At 39.9% G+C, this 21,224-nt stretch overlaps 1 protein-coding gene across 1 annotated transcript in view; it reads right to left on the reverse strand.

Annotated features, from left to right (window-relative positions):
* The window catches only part of LOC121154089 (protein NPAT), a 50,000-nt gene that overhangs the window by 17,293 nt on the left and 11,483 nt on the right, over positions 1-21,224 (reverse strand). The window contains exons 2-12 of the mRNA XM_040976892.1: positions 19,466-19,584; positions 16,155-16,215; positions 14,698-14,770; positions 9,945-9,985; positions 8,818-9,042; positions 6,932-7,013; positions 6,182-6,269; positions 5,279-5,370; positions 5,109-5,196; positions 2,456-2,552; positions 1,147-1,275 (exon numbers count right to left, since the gene is read on the reverse strand). Of these exons, the coding sequence (XP_040832826.1) occupies positions 1,147-1,275; positions 2,456-2,552; positions 5,109-5,196; positions 5,279-5,370; positions 6,182-6,269; positions 6,932-7,013; positions 8,818-9,042; positions 9,945-9,985; positions 14,698-14,770; positions 16,155-16,215; positions 19,466-19,584 (1,095 nt within the window). The remainder of the gene's footprint in view (positions 1-1,146; positions 1,276-2,455; positions 2,553-5,108; positions 5,197-5,278; positions 5,371-6,181; positions 6,270-6,931; positions 7,014-8,817; positions 9,043-9,944; positions 9,986-14,697; positions 14,771-16,154; positions 16,216-19,465; positions 19,585-21,224) is intronic.

The following is a 21,224-nucleotide window of genomic DNA, read 5'->3' on the forward strand; positions in this document are numbered from 1 at the left end:
ATGAATGTATTCGTACAGTCATTTTAGAAAAGCAATAAAGAGGTTCCATAGAAGAGCTACAAGGGTGTGGCATTGTGGCACAGTGGGCTAAACTGCTACTTACAATGCTTTGGCTATTCCTCTTTTATCATCTCTCTGCTATTGTGCCTGGGAAAGTAGCAGAGAATGGCCCAAGTCGTTGGGTTCCTGCCACCCAGCATGGGAGAACCAGATAGAGCTTAGGACTTCTTGCTTTTGCCTGGATCAGTCCCAGCTTTCGCAGCTGTTTAGGGAATGAACTAAGAGACACAAGATGGTATCTGTCTTTCTCCCTGTCTGTTGCTCTATCACATCAATAAATGGATCTTAAAAAAAAAGAACTGACCTAGATGTCCATTGACAGTTGAATAGATATGGAAAATGTGGTATATGTACAGAATGGAATGTTATCCAGTCAGAAAAAAAGAATGCAATTCTGTTATTTGCTGTGAAATGGATAAAATTAGAGAAAATTACATCAAGTGACATAAATCAGGTATAGAAACATACTACATGTTCTTTCTCATGTAGACACGGAAGCTACAGAGTTGATCTTCAAGAGTCTAGCGTGTCAGATACAAAAGCCTAGGGAGAATACAAGGTAAGGAGATCTTGAGAAAGGATGCTAACAGTTATTCTGGCACATTTAAACATGAGGAACACTTCTAATATTCCACAGGACAATAGCATATAACTACAGTTGGAAAGAACTGAGCATTTTAAGATAGTTAGTAGAAAGGATCTAGAATATTAGCAACATAAGAAATACTGTCTAGGTGACAGACCTGCCAATTATTCAGTTCTCATTACTATGTTTTGTGTATCTGTATTACAATGTCACAATATTCATCATGAAATGTACATTACTATGCTAAGTATAAGTTGCCTAAAACCCATATCCTCAACAAAAAAATAACATTATTCCTAGATAATGCATGATGAAATGACCAGTAAGTTCACCTCTGATCAAACCACTAAATAGTTGTAATGAATCTTCTTACATGGATGATAATCTAAAAATAAAGGCATCTGGAGTAATTTGAAAAACTTCCAAATATTCTCTGCCTTGAATTTTTAAAATGAATATAAAGATTCAGATTGATAATATTAATAAAATCCAGTCCTTACCAGAATCTTCTGCTTTGAAAGTACCTTTAGCTGTTACATTAGTTTCATCTGCTAAGATTATATTGGGATTGGTTTCAATATGCTGACTGGAACTGCTCTGTGATATATTCTTATTATTCTTTGTTTTACCTAGTAAAAAAGGTACATGGAAATAACTAAGTGACATCATAAACACAAACAATCAAGCAATTTATAATTTTGGTTTTAATTTTAGCGTTTTAGATACTTCAACATGCTGCTTCAGTGGTTCTTTTTTTTTCCCCAAGATTTATTTATTTTTATTGGAAAGGCAGATATACAGAAAGGAGGAGAAACAGAGAGGAAGATCTTCCATCCTATGACTCACTCCCCAAGTGGCTGCAACAGCCGGAGCTGAGTCAATTCAAAGCCAGGAGCCAGGAGCTCTTCTGGGTCTCCAATGTGGGTGCAGGGTCCCAAGGCTTTGGGCTGTCCTTGACTGTTTGCCAGGCCACAGGCAGAGCTGAATGGGAAGTGGGGCTACCAGGATTAGAACTGGAGCCCACATGGGATCCCAACGTGTTCAAGGCGAGGACTTTAACTGCTATGCTACTGTGCCAGACCCAGCTTCAGTGCTTCTTAAACTTGACTATACTAGAATTTCCTCAGGGTCCAACAGTATGTGTGCTGATTTGTGGGGTCTGTAATTTGAGAACTAGTACACCAGATTATGATACTGAAGGAAATGGCCAAATTTGGGGCTGGCGCAATGGCTCAATTGGCTAATCTTGTCTTGCAATGCCAGAATTCCATATGGACAATGGTTTGTTTCCCTGCTGCTCAATTTCCTATTCAGCTCCCTGCTTGTGGCCTGGGAAGGCAGTTGAGGATGGGCCAAAGCCTTGGGACTCTGAACCCATATGGGAGAACTGAAAGAGGCTTGAGCCTCCTTGTACTGGAATGGCCATTTGGGGACTGACCCAGTAGATGTGAGATCTCTTTGTTTCCTTCCTCATGTAAATCTGCCTTTCTAATACAAATAATAATAAAACAAAAGGGCCAAATTTTTTTAGATTCTTTTTGTATTTTCAATTGTTTACCAATTACAACGGTAGATCTCAAATTTCTGCTGTCTGGCCAAAATGCCCATAAAACAAAGAGTAAGACTATCTTATTTTTATAGCTGAAGTCTGTCTATGTAAAAGTAAACAGATTCAAAATCTCTTTGCCCCTATCCATATAATATCTGCTTTAACAAAATTAATTTTATTCAAGATGCTTGGGTAAGTGAACCAAAGAAATTAGATAACTTCTGTGCATGTAACCGCTGTGAAAGAACTGATCGACTCACCATAGTCAAAGAGATCAAAGAGTGCCTGAAACGCGGGGTCTGATTCAGTCTGTTCCAAAATATCCTGTATAACTTCCTCAGACATGTGAATTTCACACTGCAAAAGGATGATCTTCATTGAATTAATATGGCTTAAGGACAGCAAAGTAACATTTAGCATTTATAACATTTGACTGTGTAACTACACTTTGCACACTTAAAAATACATTTTCTTGAAAAGGAATGCTTTTAATATGCTCCTTTAAAACAAATACAACAATAAGACTAGAAAGTAGAAGATGAATAGTCTTTAATGACAATTTCCTAATCACTTTGTTGAGTATATTCCGAAAGATGAAAACAAAATTAATACACAAACTTTTTAGTATCCAGTCAGAAACAAAGTCATAATGTAATGTTTCATTATCTGTATCTTTGTATTATTTAACTTTAGACTCCTATATGTCATTTTGTATAATAAATCTATCTCATTACATTTTGGTTCTTCATATGATGTGCTTTCTTAAAGTGCTATAATGCTTATTTACTTGTATTTAAAAGTAGCATGACAAGGGCCAAATGTGGTAGTCTCGTGGCTAAAATCTTCACTTTGCATGTGCCAGGATCCCATATGGGTGCTGGTTTGTATCCTCGCTGCTCCACTTCTCTTCCAGCTCCCTGCTTGTGGCCTTAGAAAGCAGTTGAGGACGGCCCAAAGCCTTGGGACCCTGCACCCGTGTGGGAGACACAGAAGCTCCTGGCTTCAGATTGGCATTTTCAATAACGGAAACTGGAGGGCATGTATGGGTCAACCTAAGGCATTCACTCACGGGTTGAGCAGGATCATTCACTGCCCACCATAACATGTTAGAGTTGGGGCTGGGGGAATGCCTGCCTGGGCTAGATCATAGTACCCGCCTGTGAGTGTTGGAGCAGGGCGTAGACATCAGGTTGGGCTGTAGCACCCAGCAGAACATGAGAACTGGCTTTGGAGCAGATTCTTTCGGGCATTTTTTGGCTGGTAACCATGGGACTGCAGCAGGGAGATGGGGGTGGTGTCTGGCTGAGCCATACTTTAGCATCTGCTTTGTGAATGCTGAGCCTGGGGGAAGGCCATCAGCCTGGGCTGCAGCTGAGAGTGGGCCAAGTAGGAAAAATCCTAGATCTCTCTTGCTGGGACACTGCTTCCACTGGTAAGCATGAGAGTTGGGTGGGCCAGGTTGGTCTAGACTGCTGCATCTGCCGGCACACCTGAGAGCCAGACTGGGAATTGATTGGCTGAGCTAGGCTGCAGCACTTGCTGGCAAGTGCCGAGTCTGGGTCCAAGTCATGGCAGGATGGATCACAGTATCTAGGACTGGGAACAGACCTGGTAGAACTGTGGGTACTCCCCTGCTAGGTTGCAGCTCCTGCTGGTGAGCGTGTAAGCAAGGGCTGAGTTAGGCCAGGTTGGTCAAGGCAGCAACATCTGGTGCCATGCGTGTGTACAAGGCCTGGTTGAGCTAAGCTGCAGCACCCATGGGTGTGTACAAAAGCCAGATGGCATGCAGTACAGACTGGGCAACACATGCAAAAACCAGGGTTGGCCTGGCCTTGTGGTGGCTGCAGAGGATCGCCCTGACTAGGCTGGACTGGGCTAGGTTGCAGCACCCATCAGTTTGTATAAGATGGGGATGGGATAGAACTGACCAGGCAGCTGCATCCACTGGTATGCGGGTTGGCTGGTGCAAGTGATGACCCAAATCTGACAGTGCACTGACTGGCGCATACAGCAGTCAACTCTAAGGTCACACCAGGTGAGGTTCCTCAAGCTTGAGGAAACCCAACCAGGCCACTGGAACTCAAATCCCAGCCACAGGGAAAATCACAACATAGGTGGTCCAACCTTGGAGTGCATGAGTTGGGACTGGGTCTCTTCAGCTGCTGATACCTGTGCTCACAGAGCACATGAGAGCCAGCTCATCCAGTCCAGTAGAGGATGGTGAGTGCTTTGTGTGAAGCGAACGTGATAACCACTACACTATGAAAACTGGTGAGTCGTTTGTAAGAGGATGAAAGTAGGACAGGCTGGACTATTCTGGCCAAGCTTTACAGTAAGTGGGGGTCTGTGGAAGCACAACGGTGGGAAAAGACCTTGGAAAGATATTCTTAACCTGGTGCAATGAAGCTGCTCATGTTTCAGAACTTCAAAACCACTTAAGTAATATTCTTGGAACACTGTTCCGCACATTAAGGTCCCTAAGGTGTCATCAAATGACTGTTTCCCACCCCCAGTTGCTAATGTAATTTGACAGCAAGAAGCAGCCCTCTCCCTTTCCTTCCCTGTGGACACATGAGGACCAAAAAAAGAAAAAAGAAAAAAAAGAAAAGATAAACATGCATCCCATCCACCTTCCTCCATGCCTTGACTCTCCCCGCCCTAATTGGAGACCCATATGTGCATGCCTCCCTTTCAACAATGTGAATAGTATAAAATTGCTCAGTGTCTTTACCATTTTAAGCAACACAATAAATGAATTTTATTTGAAAAGCCAATTTCTAGTAAATTTTCTAGTAGAGCTTTAAATCAATTCCTCCACAGAATCTTTAATTTTGAAAAGAAATCAATATATCAACAATTTTAACTACTAATACATGTATTACACACACAAAGATTCTATATGTCTATTCATACCGGAAGTCCCAAGAGTTCATCAATTGAAGTCTCTGGCTCAGAAGGGTTGCTATCTGCGTGCTTAGGTATTTGAGCAACATTATTATCACTGTAAAACAGAGAGGGGAATCTTCAGCATAATTATGCAATTAGATACTACCAAGCAGGCATTTGAATCAGGTATTACTCACCTAGTCAAAAATTTATTAATGTTTTCTGCTAATTTTTCTTGAAGAGATTTGTTGCTTAATATTTTTTCTCGTGCATTTTCAATAACCATTTGCTGGAAAAGAAAATGAATTACTAGCAAAAGGGTAGGAAAGTTGTTTATTCAAAACAAATAAAGTAATATTTCTAATTTTAATAAATTCTAGAAAAAACTCAGAAGCTACAAAGGTCATCTCTATATCCAAAACTGAACAGAGCTATTTGTAAATGAATTTATCTATCTTTTTCTAGTGTTCATAGCCACATTCCTTACATTATAATATGAGGGTGTTCAAAAAGTTCACTGAAAGTTCATAATGAAAAAATTTTGAAAAAATATTCAAAATTCCGTTTAAATGATTTTTACATGCTTTCTTTTCACACAATCGGACTTCAGGCTGCCACGTACAGTTACACATTCTTTTTCTCTATCAATGCAATTTCAACACATAATCTTCAGGAAATATTTTATATGTCTGAATAGCATATATTCATACACACACACACAAAGACACATTTCTGTGTAGCAGTATGCTAATTAAAAAAATATATTTATTTGAAAGGTAGAACAACAAACATAAAGGAAGAAAGCAATATCTTCCATCAGTTGGTTCACTCTCCAAAGATGGGCAGCAGCTGGGGTCAGGGCAGCCAGAGCTGGAGCCAGAGTTCCAGCTAGGTCTCCTCTAACGGTCACCATCTGCTGACTCCCAGGCTCCTTAGTAGGAAGCTGCACCAGAAGCAGAGGAGCGAGGATCCAACTGGTATGGGAAGCAAGTGTTCCAAAGTGCAGCTTAACCAGTATGAGAAAATGTATACCCCTGCTCTGATGGAATTTTTAAATTCAGGAATTTTCAAGTTACAAAAGTTCTGGAGGGATCACTTACTTTTTCTACTGCAAATGCATTAGGGTCCTGTAAATTCCGTATTGTTGAATGAGGTCCAGAAAAGGTGGTATTTTTTCTTTGCGAGTCACTGAAACACATTAGAAAGTTTTCTTTGGAACTGCTATGTTATGTTTAACAGAGTCTATATGAACTATACAGATTTTAAAAATTTAGAATCATCATGGTAGATTCTCTATTGATGATATGAACAAAGTAAAAGCGTAGCAGTAAAAGCAATATCATACTTTGAGAAGAAATATCAGGTCTAGTTTTACAATATACTAACTACAGTCTTAAATAAGGTAGGTTCTCCCCTTGTTCTATATTTTATAATGAGTTAAGACCAAGTATACTACTAGGGTTACAGGAAGAATAGCATGAAATACTGTAAACTCAAAAACCTTAAAATATTCATGTGTTGTTGGCATCTGAGAAAAACCCTCCACCTACCAATGCATCGCAAACATCATTACCTCTCCTTTCTTGCACAAGCCTTAATAAAGAAACAAAGACTAAATATAAATGGACAGAAGTTTTCTCCAAGATCTTATATGAAAAGATCCTACCAACTGCTGAAGAACTCTACATGCATGTTTGTGGACCTTATAATATGTAAGTGTAGATTTTACATTTGACAATTCCCAAACCTTACTTCTGTAGTACTACTTTATCCACAGCATAAATATGTTGGTGTAACTCTTTTCCTTTTTAATGCTTATTGGTAACTTGTGCATTTTAGAAAGCATTTACCTTTTGCGCCTGCCAGGAGACATTAAACTGGCTTGAGTTTTTCTTTCCTGAGGACCAGGAACAATATTTAAAGTGTCTGCAGCTGCATTTCAAAGAAATAAAACAGTAAGCTGAGCAAACAGAATGGTTTTATTTTTCTTCTTAGAGATCTTCCATTACTGGTTCACTCCCCATATGGCCACTAACTGCTGCAGCTGGGCCAGGATGAAATCTAGGAACTAAGAGATTCCTGCAGGTCTGCCACATGCATGGCAGGGATTCAAGAACTTGGACCCTCTGCTGCTTTTCCGAAGCACATTAGGCAAGCTCGATCAGAGGAGTAGAGGGATGAGAATGTGAATTGGCACTATTTAAAAAAGGTCAGTGTTGTAGTTGGTGGCTTAACACACAATATCACAGTGCCAGACTCTTAAATAATTTTGAGATAATCACTATTATCTCAAACATTATTATCTTGTAATAAATTCAGTTAACATTAATCAACTGTCCAACATGTGTAAAGCATTATATAAGATATTGAAGTAGGCCCAGTGTGGTAGTGCAGTAGCTAAAGTCCTTGCTTTGAATGTGCTGAGATTCCACATGGGTGCAGGTTCTAATCCTGGTAGCCCTGCTTCCCATCCAGCTCTCTGCTTGCGACCTGGGAAAGCAGTCGAGGACAGCCCAAAACCCTGGGACCCTGCACCCACATGGGAGACCCAGAAGAGGCTCCTGGCTTCTGGCTTTGGATTGGCTCAGCTCCAGCCACTGCAGCCACTTGAGGAGTGTACCATCGTACAGAAGAACTTCCTCGCTGTCTCTCTTCCTATCTGTATATCTGCCTTTCCAATGAAATAAATGAACCTTTAAAACAAAAGATATTGAAGTGCCCATGTTTTAATTTTCACAATGGAACACAAATGATAGGATAATCCCAGCAAAAATAACACGATAGAATGAAAAAGGTGTAAGAAATAATAAACTAGGGCCCGGCAGCATGGACTAGCGGCTAAAGTCCTCGCCTTGAACGCACCCGGATCCCATATGGGCGCCAGTTCTAATCCTGGCGGCTCCACTTCCCATCCAGCTCCCTGCTTGTGGCCTGGGAAGGCAGTTGAGGACAGCCCAAAGCCTTGGAACCCTGCACCCGTGTGGGAGACCTGGAAGAGGTTCCTGGTTCCTGGCTTCGGATCAGCATAGCATCGGCTGTTGCGCTCACTTGGGGAGTGAATCATTGGACGGAGGATCCTCCTCTCTTTCTCTCCTCCTCTATGTATATCTGACTTTGTAATAAAAATAAATAAATCTTTAAAAGAAAAAAAAAAGGAATAATAAACTAGGTGTTCCAGGTGTAGAAGAGGATTTGGAGTAAAAATATAATGAGGGAAATTTAAAAGCAAGATGATCAATTTTGGCTGATAACAGAGCTGGCCTTTTAATTTTAATTTCAAGTTCATCATTTACTAGCTTTTTGCCCATTATCATCATGTGTCTTCGGCAATTTGAGGTGCACATCAGGTAGATGTATCACATGACCTCAAGTTAATTTCCAAGCTCTAAGATTCAGCGGTAATATTTAGGGAGGTACTGGAAAAGCATTCCTCATTTCAGGACAGACTAGGATAGATTAAGGAAAGGCAGAGAAATCCACTTTAAATAAAATACAGCAAGGTAAGTTAGATTAATGCCAAAATTCAACAATCAGAAGAGCACAGAATTAGACTTCCATGGGAGTAGAAACAGGAATGATTTTACATTAAAATGATTCACAAATCTTATATCCCTTATTTACAGCCAGCTATGGCTTTTGTTTTTGTTGGCCACAATTTTACATATAATGATAAAGACATCAGTGTATTATTTCATTTGTACAACTTCATTATCAACAGAGCAGAAATTAGAGTTACCAGCGACCGTATCTTGTGACTGTGAATTGTTAACTACCACAAAATTCGACTTCAGTGGAGTAGAAATTGGGCCTGTTGGTCGAACAACTTGTGTAGATGTCAAAGGAGAAGTGATAAATTGTCCTGGAAGGCAAGGGAGAGTCATCAACCCCGAAGTGGCAGGAGCTGCTTGAGATGCTAGCCGTCTTTGTCGCTTGATTTCTGCAATTCCATTTCTTGTCCGTGCTGAAATAACAAAGGTTTTTTTTTTTAAAAAACTTAACTCAATGTTAGATTAGTTTACAAATTTTAAGAATATGATATACAATCTACATATAAAATACCAGACCTACAAAAAAATATTACTTAAAAATATCTGAACCGGAGAGAACAGAGGAGAGGGGAAAGAACTTGGAGGAGCCAGGAAGGATAGTCCAGCACCAACTAAATCGTACCAAAAACAAAACAATAAAAAAAAAAAATCTGAATTTAAGGAATAAGTAAAAACGAATTCACTCAAGCTCTATAAATCTAAAACTACTTATGTTCTGTAATAATGCATAATACTCACATAATAAGAAACAAACTTACAGCATGAAAGCTATAAGAGTATATGACAGGGCCCGGCGCAATGGCGCAAGTGGTTAAGGTCCTCGCCTTGAACACACCGGGATACCATATGGGCGCTGGTTCTAATCCTGGCAGCTCCACTTCCCTTCCAGCTCCCTGCTTGTGGCCCGGGAGAGCAGTCGAGGACGGCCCAAAGCTTTGGGACCCTGCACCCGCGTGGGAGACCTGGAAGAGGCTCCTGGCTTTGGATCGGCATAGGATTGGCCGTTGCGCTCACTTGGGGAGTGAATCATTGGATGGAAGATCTTCCTCTCTGTCTCTCCTCTCTGTATATCTGCCTTTCCAATAAAAAAAAAAATAATAAAAATAAATCTTTAAAAAAAAAAGAGTATATGACAGCTATCAACCATGTATGGAGTATTTAAAATATTTATCTTTTATAGTAAATATCATTTCTTAGTAACTGTTCTTGGAACAATACTCATTTAAATATATACATACAGATACTAGAACAAAAAAGATTTATCAATCTGAGATTGAAGTAATTATAAATATTATTTATAAAGTTGTATACCAACCTCTCTGAGTCGCAGCAAGCCCTGGGGAATTTTGCAAGCTCCTAACAAATAAAATAAAGTAGTTACCTATTAGAAAGTTTTATTGCTGGGACAGACTCTGGTTTAGTTAAATTCAGACCTAAAGTAAAGTAGGAGTTTAAAAGCACTTGATCTATCTCTGACAAAAAGGACAATTTGTTTTTAGGGTAAACAATCCTACTGACAAGCTAAATGAGAGAGTAACAGGTAAACATACTTATTCACATTTTAATAATTAATTTCATGTCCAATGCAATATGATTCAGAATGCCTTGACATTATATTAACAATACAATTTGATCTGAAGTTAAATAAAGTACAGCATTTTAAATTAGTCCCAATCACAGAAATGCCTTCCCAGAAAAACTGATTTCATATGACTCCAGATAAAAATATTTCAGAAACCCAAAGTTGATATCAAAGAACATCTTGTTTTTATAAAATTTATGACAAGAGATTTATTTTATACAACATTTAAGGAAGGAGCAAAAGAGACATGAAAATTCAAAATACGTGCAAATTATTTTTTTTTCTCTAAGGATTTTATATATTTGAATGGTTAAGCGACAGAGATCTTCCATTTGCTGGTTTGCTCCCTAAATCTTTGAAATAGCGGGAGTTGGGCCAATCAGAGGTCAGGAGCATCATCAGGTCTTCCACTTGGGTACAGGGGTCCTAGGACATGAACTGTCCTCCACTGTTTTCACAGGCCACTGTAAGGAGCTCATTGGGAAGTAGAGCAGCTGGCCTTGAACCAGGTCCATATGGGATGCCACTGCTATTGGTGGCATTTTACTCCCCATGCCACTGCACTGGTCCCTATACAAATCCTTTTACTGTGAATTAAGAATCAGCCATTTAGTGGGTCAGTGCTATAGCGCAGTGAGTAAAGGTGTCATCAGGGATGCTGGCATCCCATATGGATACCAGTTAGAGTTTACGCCGATCCACTGCAGATCCATGCTAATGTGCCTGGAATCAGCAGCTCAAGTGCCTGGACTCTACACCCACATAGGAGACTAGGAAGAAGTTTTTGATTCTTGGCTTCGGCCAGGCTCAGCTGTGGGTGCTGTGGCCATTTGACAGTGAACCAGTATATGGAAGAGCTATCGCATTTTCTCTAACTGCTTCAAATAAAAAGTTACCCATTTGTCCATCAGACAACATGCAATTGTTTTAGTTAATGTGTCAACATGTCTCCACCCATAAACCTTAAAGAATGAATAAAGTACTTATATTAATTTGAAACATTTAAAAAATATATACGTCTCATTTTATTTGAAAGGCAGATTGATAGACAATAAAATTCTTCCATCTAGTGGCTTATTCCCCAAATGCTTTCCAAGAGCCAAGGCTGGGCTGGGCTGCTACCAGAAACCAAGAACTCCGTATCTACAGGGATGGCATGAGCCATCATTTGATGACGCTGGGTGAGCACTGGCAGGAAGCTGGATCAATAATCAAGCAGCTGGACTTAAACCAGACAATCCAAAACAAGATGTAGGCATCAGGGGGCGACTTCAATTGCTATTCCAACATCCATTCCAACAAACTTTAGAGAATAACAACATAGAGAGTAATTTCAGCATAGATAAAGATCCTTTGTATGTAATATTTTGTCAATAAAAGGTGTCAGTAAACTATGTAATATTCATAAGTATTCATTAAGTTGTCAATGTCTTTGTGAAAAGAAACGGTAAGAGCCAGGAAAGGGAAGTACAAAGATTAACACATAAGATATGGCTCAGAGTTAAGCAGAAAGACTTTTGAACTCCTATTCCTTTTTTTCGGTTTTGTTTTGGTAACAGTTTAAGCAGCAGAATAAAATTCGGCCAAGATGCAATTTGTGAGGTAGTCATGGCTCTGAAAAAAGAGGGTAAAACGCACTAGTTTTCACACAAGATACAAAATTAAATAGGAGATGCCACAAATTGATATGAGTAGAGCCAGTGCTGGCAATACAAGTCTTATTTGGGTAGATGATTAACATTAACATAATAAGAAAGTTTCAATTATAAAAACTTCTAGGGCCCAGCGCGATGGCGCAAGTGGTTAAGGTCCTCGTCTTGCACGCCCGGAATCCCATTTGGGCGCTGGTTCTAATCCCGGTGGCCCTGCTTCCCATCCAGCTCCCTGCCTGTGGCCCGGGAAAGCAGTCAGGACGGCCCAAAGCTTTGGGACCCTGCACCCATGTGGGAGACCCGGAAGAGGCTCCTGGCTTCGGATCAGCATAGCATCGGCCATTGCGCTCACTTGGGGAGTGAATCATTGGACGGAAGATCTTCCTCTCTGTCTCTCCTCTCTGTATATCTGCTTTTCCAATAAAAATAAAATAAAATAAATGTTTTTTTTTAAAAAAAAAACTTCTACCACAGCTGCAGGTAACTGCCTAGGTTGTTTTGTACCAAGGGTTACACTACTGGGAAAAAAGCAGCCAATAGCTGATGGGCATTCTGGGCTTGGTTAATGCCAAATCTGTGTTAAGTATACCAGTGTGCCAGCGTAGTTGATTTTTTTCTTTTAGTGGAGAAGGCAGGCAACTCTAGGCTAGGACACCCCATCTGGGGTCCCAGATAGGGGATCCATGCGTTGCCAGGGAAAATGAATCTGGGGAAATATAGGAGTGGGAACAGCTGAGAGCAAGTTTCTCAACCAAAGGATGACTTCTGCGGTCCTCATGGACTGGGCAACTGCACTCAAAGGTAAGTAAGGGAGCAGAGATGGAGTGGTTTAGAGAGGGCATATCAGAGAGGATATCTGGGTCAGGCCAAAGAATACACTCATGTGGGAAATCTGGAACGGCCTGCTGGTGCATGCAAAGCTGGGCCTGGGGGACGCACACCTGGCAGGGATAGGCTGCAGTATCTATCAGAAATCAGGAACCGGCGGCAAATTCTGTAAGGGAATTAAGGGCTTGTCTCTGTGACTGCAGCACCCACCAGTTTGCATGGAGAGCTGAGAGGGTGATGGACTGAGCCAAATTAGACACAGAATTCACTTGACAGGAACCCACCCAACACTTGCAGAAGTTGAGGTGGGGGGACGCAGGGTGGGGCCAGGCTGCAAAGGCCAGGACCGAGGGCAGAACATGCCAAGCAAAGCCACTGTCCCCAATGACATACAAGATATGGGCCTGGGTGCAGGTCTGTAGGTACATCTTGGGGAATTCTACTGCTAAGCCATAGGTCTTCAGAGGAGCAAAAGAGTTGGGTGGGGAAGGCCAGGCCAGGGATGTGCGTAGCACTGGTCAGTGTCTGGGCAGATCTGTGAATAGGCCAGGCTGGGCTTGGCTCTGACACCCAGCAGCAAACACAAAGTTTGGTAGGGGAAGTCTGGGGACTTCTCTGTTGGGCTGTAGCTCTCTGTAAAAGTCAGAGGAAGGATCAGGCCGGGCAAGGCTGCAGCACCCATCAGCATGTGTGTGGGCTGGGTCTTGGTGTGGGCCAGATTGGGCTAGGCTATAGCACCCACTGGCTAGAGCCAGAATCGGTGTGGGCCAGTTGGGCTAGGCCACAGTACCTGCTGGTCTATATCTGAACTGGGAGCTGACCATGTCAGTCTATGTAGCAGCATCTTTGAGATCGGTTTCTGGGAGAGGGCCTACAGAGAACTTGGGGAACTCTCCTGCTAATTCATAGTGCCCACTGGTGAGTGTGAGAGGCTGGGAGCAGGATTTGGAATGTGTGTGTCAGGTCTGGGGGTGGGCTGGGCAGGGTCAGTTCACAACACACACTGGCACAAATGAGAGACACGACAGAATGCAGGCCAGGCTGGGTTGAATGGTAACACCTGCTAGTGCACATGAGGGTGGGGATTGGGGTCGGTTGGACTAAGCTGCTGATGTATCAGCTGGCAAGGGAGTTGTGGACATCCCTCTGCTAGGCTGTACATGTCACTGATGAGCGTAAGAACCAGGGCTGACCAAGCTTTAAAGCATGTCCCTAGGTATGGATGCAGTAAGGTAGACTTTGTCAACCAAGAGACTTTGGAAAGATTTTTTTTTTCAGCTGTGGAGCAACAAAGCCAACAGCATCCTAGAGGTATCAAGACGACTCAAGTAATATCCATGGAACACTCTTCCCCACAACAGGATCCTTAAAATGTCATCAAATGACTGTACCCTATCCCCAGGTGCTGCTGTACTTTCACAGCAAAGAACAGCTTTCTCCCTCTCTTCCCCTGGGGACACAGGAAAAAAAAAAAGAGACTAAAAGGTATGTCCCACCATAGCTTCATATGTCCTTCAAAGCTGACCCTCCCCACCCTAATCACAGGCCCATCAGAGTGTGCATTACTCTCAACCATGTAACCAGTATTGCAAAAGTAAAAAACTAGAAAAAAATTTTCTAGAAGTAAATATTTTTCCTGGCTGGGACTTCATAAGGGATAAACTAAAGGCCATAGATTCAACATTTGTTTGAATATGGGCCAATCAGAAAGTTGCCTCAGGGAATTCACATTGGATTAGATCAGGAGACTTGAATTGTTCAAGATGTGCCTTAAATTTATATGGAAATTTTGGAGTGTCACTAACCTTCTACACATATGTATTTATTCATTTGTGAACATTTTAATAAAAGTATATGGTTCATTTCCAATTATTCTAATCAATAGCATCTAAATATTTTCAAAAGTAGGTCAGTGTTAAGTAAGTATGTTATACAGGTCTGAAGATTTCATCTCAATGCTTGTGTGTATTCCAAAGCCATTGCACATATTCTAAATAGTTCATTACCTGATTTGAGAAAGTGTGTGGTCCAACTTCTTCCACAGAGATGACATTATTGCTGGGACATCATTTGATGTCTCTAAATAATAAAAAGAAAAGTCTCTTAATAAACGTAGTTGAAGAAAAATCTGGCATTTAATTTGAACAAGGCATAGAAAATGGTTGAAAAAAGTTTTGACTTGCAGTGGCTGGTATTATGTTGGAAATTGAACAATGAGCCTATTGGGCTAAGTGGCCTGCAAATAAATAATGAAGCTAGTTTCTTTTCTCAAGCCATTTGGGTTTCTGATATGAACAGAAAGGGATATTTGTAAAAATCTCTGAAGCTTTAAAAAAAAATTACTTATTTTGAATAAAGCGTGGGAAGGGAGGACGGGAGGACACAGGACCAGAGAGGGATCTCCTGTCTGCTGCTCGACTCTCCAAATGTCTGCAATAGCCTTGGGTGGGCGAGGAAAAGTGAGAGGGCAGAATTCCTTTTATTTATTTAGCTAGAATTTCATTCAGGTCTGCTGCATGGGTAGCGGGCAACCAGTCACCTGTACGATCAACTCTTGTTTCCCAGGGTACACATTAGCAGGAGTACAGCTATGATTCATACCAGGCACTCTAAGTTGAAAAATAGGCACCCCAGGCCATATCTTCACCACTAAACCATGTGAATACCCTGAAGCTTTTTTAGGCAAGTAATTTTTATTTTCTGTTAAATTATAAAAGAAAATTAACTTTTAAATCTCTGTTTTACCAGGTATCATGTGACTCCAGAAGGTGAATTATAATCATTTGCTTTATGACAAATAATTTTCATAAAGGTATGCACATCACTTATGAGTGTAGAAATGTTATCCTCAACTTCCTACTGAAAACTAGATTTAAGCTGTATCTCCCATCAGGCTATCTTAAAGAATAAAGGAGATACATATATGAAAGCACCCAGTACAAAGCTTGCACAGACAATATGCAATAATGATAAGTTTCTTTTCTTTCATGTTATCATCTTATATTAAATGTTTAGTTAATGTTGTAAAGTATGGAAAAAAACCAGTATTAGAGAAAAATAATCAGAATTCTGTCCTCAAACATCTTTAATTTGGGAGAAATTATTTTATATTCTGGGAACTATAAGCCAGGATTTTGACTGACTCTTTGTGTCTAAAATTACAGAAGAGTTAAAATGTTAGATTAAAATATTTTAAGATACAGCAATCACTGTTCACCAATGTAGAAGAATTAAGTAAAAGCTTTAGACTTTGAAAAGATGATTTTTGGGGCTATGTTTATGAACCCTCCAAGTTTCGCAATCTATATCACTCTGAAACCAATGAATTAGATGTCTTCTATAAAAATGTATCTAGGTTTTCTTGAGATACTATAATGCTTTTCAAATACTCCTAACTGAAACAAGCAGAGAAAAGCTATAAACAACTAGTAATAGCAGAAATCTTACTGGAATTCTTTTTTACCTTTTGCTTTCATGGCTACATATTCATTCAAAATTGTTGTCAAGTTTTTTCCAAATAAAGACTGGAAAACAAAGATGAAGCATCATTAAAATTGTGTTAAGTACACCTTGACAATCTACTAGATTTTGTACCATTGTGTATACCTAAATGCCACGATAACACTTAAGTAGCAGAAAGCTGGACTTGTAACTGTTATTAAAGGACCATACTACCGAAATAATATGGGGGGAAATGCTGGGAGGGGCAAGAGAGGAGGGAGAAAGCAGAGGAAAGGGGGGAATCCCTACATGTACAAAACTGTTTCATGTAAGATGAAATGATGTCACTCCAATAAATAGTACTTGTAAATTGCAATATTATTTGAACATCAAACAGCCTGTATCACACGCAATAAGATATTGTGAAGTAACCAATGAACGAACAATCAATGTGACTCAGACTGCTTATGATCTACATCAAAGAACTGTAAGGCCTAATATACTTTTAATGCCCTATGTTACTCCGTAATGGGTTGGGAAAACAGAGAAATCTTCCACCTTCTTAGAGTGTGTGAGGAAAATGTTAAGTATAACCTATCAAGATTGTAACAGGTAACTTACAGACAACAGACTCGAATTGGCATTAGACATTTGCAAAACTATAGAGACATACAAGGGGAATCAAGAGCGATTCTGACAACGTCTTAATAGGTCATATGCACAGAGCAGGGGGACCCCACAGAGGAGCAGGAGGACAGGAAGAGGCTTGTATCCCAACCCTGGAGACTCCCGGATCCTCCAAGAAATAGCAGTATGGGCACCAAGGACTATATCCCAACTGCCAAGGAGAACATGGGGAATCGGCGTGCCCTCAGAGGCCAAAAACTCTGAGGTCATCTACTCCCTCTCAGATATCCCACATGGGATGGAAGTTGCCCAGATCTTTCCTCACAGGATCTAATGTCCTCGGAACACTAGCCGGGAGCCCTGAGCGGACCACAGAAACAGAACAGTAAACTTTCTTTAGAACTCGGTAAGGAAGCTTTCTCTGATTCTTACTTAGTTCAAACTTTGGATCTCCACCCTCTCTTGCAAGGACCATCAGGGTCGCTATGGAGGACACCCCCCCCCCAGCCCCCGAAATTAGATTAGATAGACAGAGAACAAGGAAAGCTTAGAACCAGACAGGAAACAGTAAGCTTTGTCTCACATATACCTTACTAGGTAAGACACAAAGATTAGTTACTCCTCACTAAGGTATTGAAGATTTCTCTGCACACCCCCACTCAAACTGTTCTGCACTTCAATTGTTAACATATGGCATATTAGAGTTATAAGGCAGTTTGCACTGAGCCTAAAATCTGCCAAGTGCAGTAAAAATTATGCTTCAACACTATAAACTGCTGAATGCTAAAATGAAAATAGACACAAGACACCTGAATAGTACCCTATAGCCATTTTAAGGTGTATAGCAGCCGGTTGTGCATAAATGAAAATTGAAACATCAATGAGTTAGTCACACACTGTGGTTAAGAACTTCTATTTCCTAACATATTGGTCACTCAATACCATGTCAATTAACTCCATAATGTTGTAAATTGTTGTTGATATTATGTTGTGGTTTTTCATTGGTCGGGATGATATTCTGCCAGCTCTGCTTTCAAACCAGAGATGGTCTCTCCAAGACACTGTTGAATTTATCTGGACAATAAGATGCTGGACTCTATGCATGGTACATGCTTGCAATGAAGGAATCATGACTGGATTAGAACTGTAAGACTGCAGCGAGGTGGAGGAATCCACCATGGGTGGAGAGCCTTGAGAGGGGCTGGGGAATCCCAGAGCCTATGAAACTGTGACATAAAACGAAAAATACGACAACAACAAAAAACTGTTTCATGGAGAATATTAAAAACAATTTAAACAGTAAGAAATGTCTCCCTCATCTCTCCCCATCTCTGAATTCCTTCATTTTTTCTTAGCCTTGATGCCTTTAAAGAGCATAATTCAGTATTTTGATACAATTCTCCTTAATGCATCCTTTCGTTAGATTGGAATTAATGTAATCTTGGAAAGATGGCCTCCTGTGGGTACCTAAGCAAGCTGTTCATTTGTTTGCTACAACCAAACATTGCATCTTTAAAGATTTATTTATTACTTGAAAGACAGAATTAGATACACACTGAATTATCCACGCACTGGTTCACTCCCCAAATGGCTGTAACAGCCAGCACTGAGTGAGCCCAGAGCCAAGAGCCAGAACTCCATCCAGGCTGCCCAGCGTCAGTGGCAGGAGCCCAAGAACTTGGGCCATCTTACTGATCAGGAGCATTATCAGGGAGTGTGACCCTAAGAGGAGGAGCTGGGACTTGAACTGGTGCTCATACAGCATGCTGCCTGTACCCTAATGGTAGTTTCATAAATGAGTGCCCTTTATAATTTCAATTCTAATTAATTACAGCTAAATATGCACATAGTATATTTTTCTATGTTTATGCTCTTGTGAAACTCTGGTTTTAAAGATTCTGTTAGGTCTGCTACACAGACAATCTTAAAGCAGCCATGATTAAAATAAAAATGACTGGTCTTGGTGTGACGGCTCAATGGCTAAATCCTCTCCTTGTAAGCACTGAGATCTGCTCTATTTCTGACCTAGCTCCCTGCTTGTGGCCTGGAAAAGCTGCAGAGTATGGTCCAAAGTCTTGGTTCCCTAACCCCCTGAGAAAGGACCTGGAAGAAGCTCCTGGCTCCTGGCTTTAGAACTGTTCAGTGGCCAATGCAGCCATGTGGGGAATGAACCAGCAGATCGAGGATCTTTCTCTTTCTCTTTAGCTTTGATCTGCCTTTCTAATAAAAATAAATAAATCTTACACTCCTAAGAGAAGGGAATAGCATTATATGAACAAACACAGAATATGTATTCTGGAATGTATAACAGACTAAAAGTTTACTGGTCTAGCAATATTTACAACAGAGGTGACAACAAGATACCAGCATATCTGGTTTTCATTTTCTGTAGTCAGAAGGCAGAGAGAGGACAAGGAGAAAAGAACCAACAAGACAAATAGCAGTGAAATAAAAAAAAAAGGGGGTATTTTGAAATAATTTTGAAATAATTCTGAGAGGCAAAGTTTTAATTCATTTTGCAGCTTCAGCATAATGTGCAAAATGAATAGCAGACCTTTTTTGGGTTTTATCAGTCATGCATGAACAAAAAGTACTGAATCCCCACCAACTCTGATATTGCTGAGGAGCTGATTTTATGTCCGTATTTATAGTCTCTTGTACTGGTCGATTATAAAACTTATCTTTTTTCAGTCATGGGTAACTCACCAGTAAGCAGGCTGGGATAAAACCTTCATCTGTACAGTGTTCTGCATATTCTTTTAAATTTGAACTTTCTAAAATAAAAGTCTGGCAGGTAGATGTGAGATTTTCTTGTTGCAAGTAACCTAAACAGAAAATAAAACTTTAGATATTTTCATGGAATTTTTACTTTCTCTAAAACTACTACTGAAATCTGCAAGGAGACAGTAATACCACAAGTGGAAAATCAGGAATGAAATTGTAGCATTTTGTAGATTTAACTAGAAACATGAGGCTGTGCTGCAAGAAAGTGTAAATCCTCAAACAGATGGTCTTTCATTGGAAACAACTCTAATAAATCTTGAAAATAAGGCGTTTGACTAAGTAAATTATTTCACAGGAATTCTTATGAAAAAACCAATCAAAAAATGACAAGAATGTTCTTCTCTTCTTCATAGTGACTCCTTGCTCAGAATAGCCATAAAATACAGTCATTTATTTACATACTTCTTTCATATACCTAATATTTTAATAAAAAAGCAAATATAATACCTATTGTGCAAAAAAGAATCATAAGGGAAAACTATTGATTTTTAGCTTGTAATATTAACACAGGTTGACTGAACTGCTGGCCCTGGCACCATGGTGTAGCGGCTAAAGTCCTCGCCTTGAACGCACCAGGATCCCATATGGATGCTGGTTCTAATCCCAGCAGTACCAATTTCCATCAAGCTCCCTGCTGTTGGCCTGAGAAAGCAGTCAAGGACAGCCCAAAGCCTTGGGACCCTGCACCCAGGTGGGAGACCTGGAGGACGTTCAACGCTCCTGACTGTGGACTGGCACAGCACTGGCCATTGTGGTCACTTGGGGAGTGAATCATTGGATGGAAATTTTTCCTCTCTCTCCTCATCTCTGTATATCTGACTTTGCAATAAAAATAAATAAATCTTTAAAAAAAAAGGCTGAGTTGTCAGCTGCTTAGCTAAATATTGAAGGAAGCCCCTAAGCACCTACAGACCCCCTTAGAAAAACAATGAAATACACTTTTTTTTTTTCCAGCAGTTAAGGCTATGTATACACTCTTCAATGAATATAATATCACTAAATAAACAGCAATAGCTAAAAAAACAGTAACAAACATAGGGCAAGAATATAAGAGTCAACACATTAAAGTGTTCAATTTCCTCACAAAAATCATGAAACATAAACGACTACAGCTAAAACAGCAAAAAAAAAAAAAAAAAAAAAAAAGCAAAGAGGTCAATTGAAAAACAGGAAGGAAAAGAAATAGACATTGGAATTAAAGAGTTCACTTGAGTTATTTTAAAGTAACTTTAAAAAAACCAACAAAAATTATACATAGGAAATCATGAAAACATTGTCACACATTAAAAAGTATCAATAAAGAAATAAGTGCTATAAGAACAAAATGGAAACAGAAGAGTTTAAAAGTGTAATAACTGAAATGAAAAATTCATTAGAGAGGGTCCAAGAAAAATCAGTAAACTTAAACCTGATTATGTCAACCTGATTATGTTCTGAGAAATGGAAACAAGATTGATAAGTACACATTTTCACATAACCATAGGACATCCTATCAAGTGTACCAACCGAAGCATGATGGGAATTCTGAAACAAGAAAAGTGATGAAAAGGGAAAAAAAGCATGTTTGAAGAAATAATAACCCAAATTTGAATTAAAACATTAACACATTAGCTAATTATACAATACTAATTAATGTATGTATCAAACTCAACAAACTAAAATGGGAATAAACTTAAGGAGA

The sequence above is a fragment of the Ochotona curzoniae genome, unplaced genomic scaffold (genome assembly GCF_017591425.1).
Source record: "Ochotona curzoniae isolate NIBS_2020 unplaced genomic scaffold, NIBS_Ocur_1.0 contig_2723, whole genome shotgun sequence".
NCBI classification, from domain to species: Eukaryota; Metazoa; Chordata; class Mammalia; order Lagomorpha; family Ochotonidae; genus Ochotona; species Ochotona curzoniae.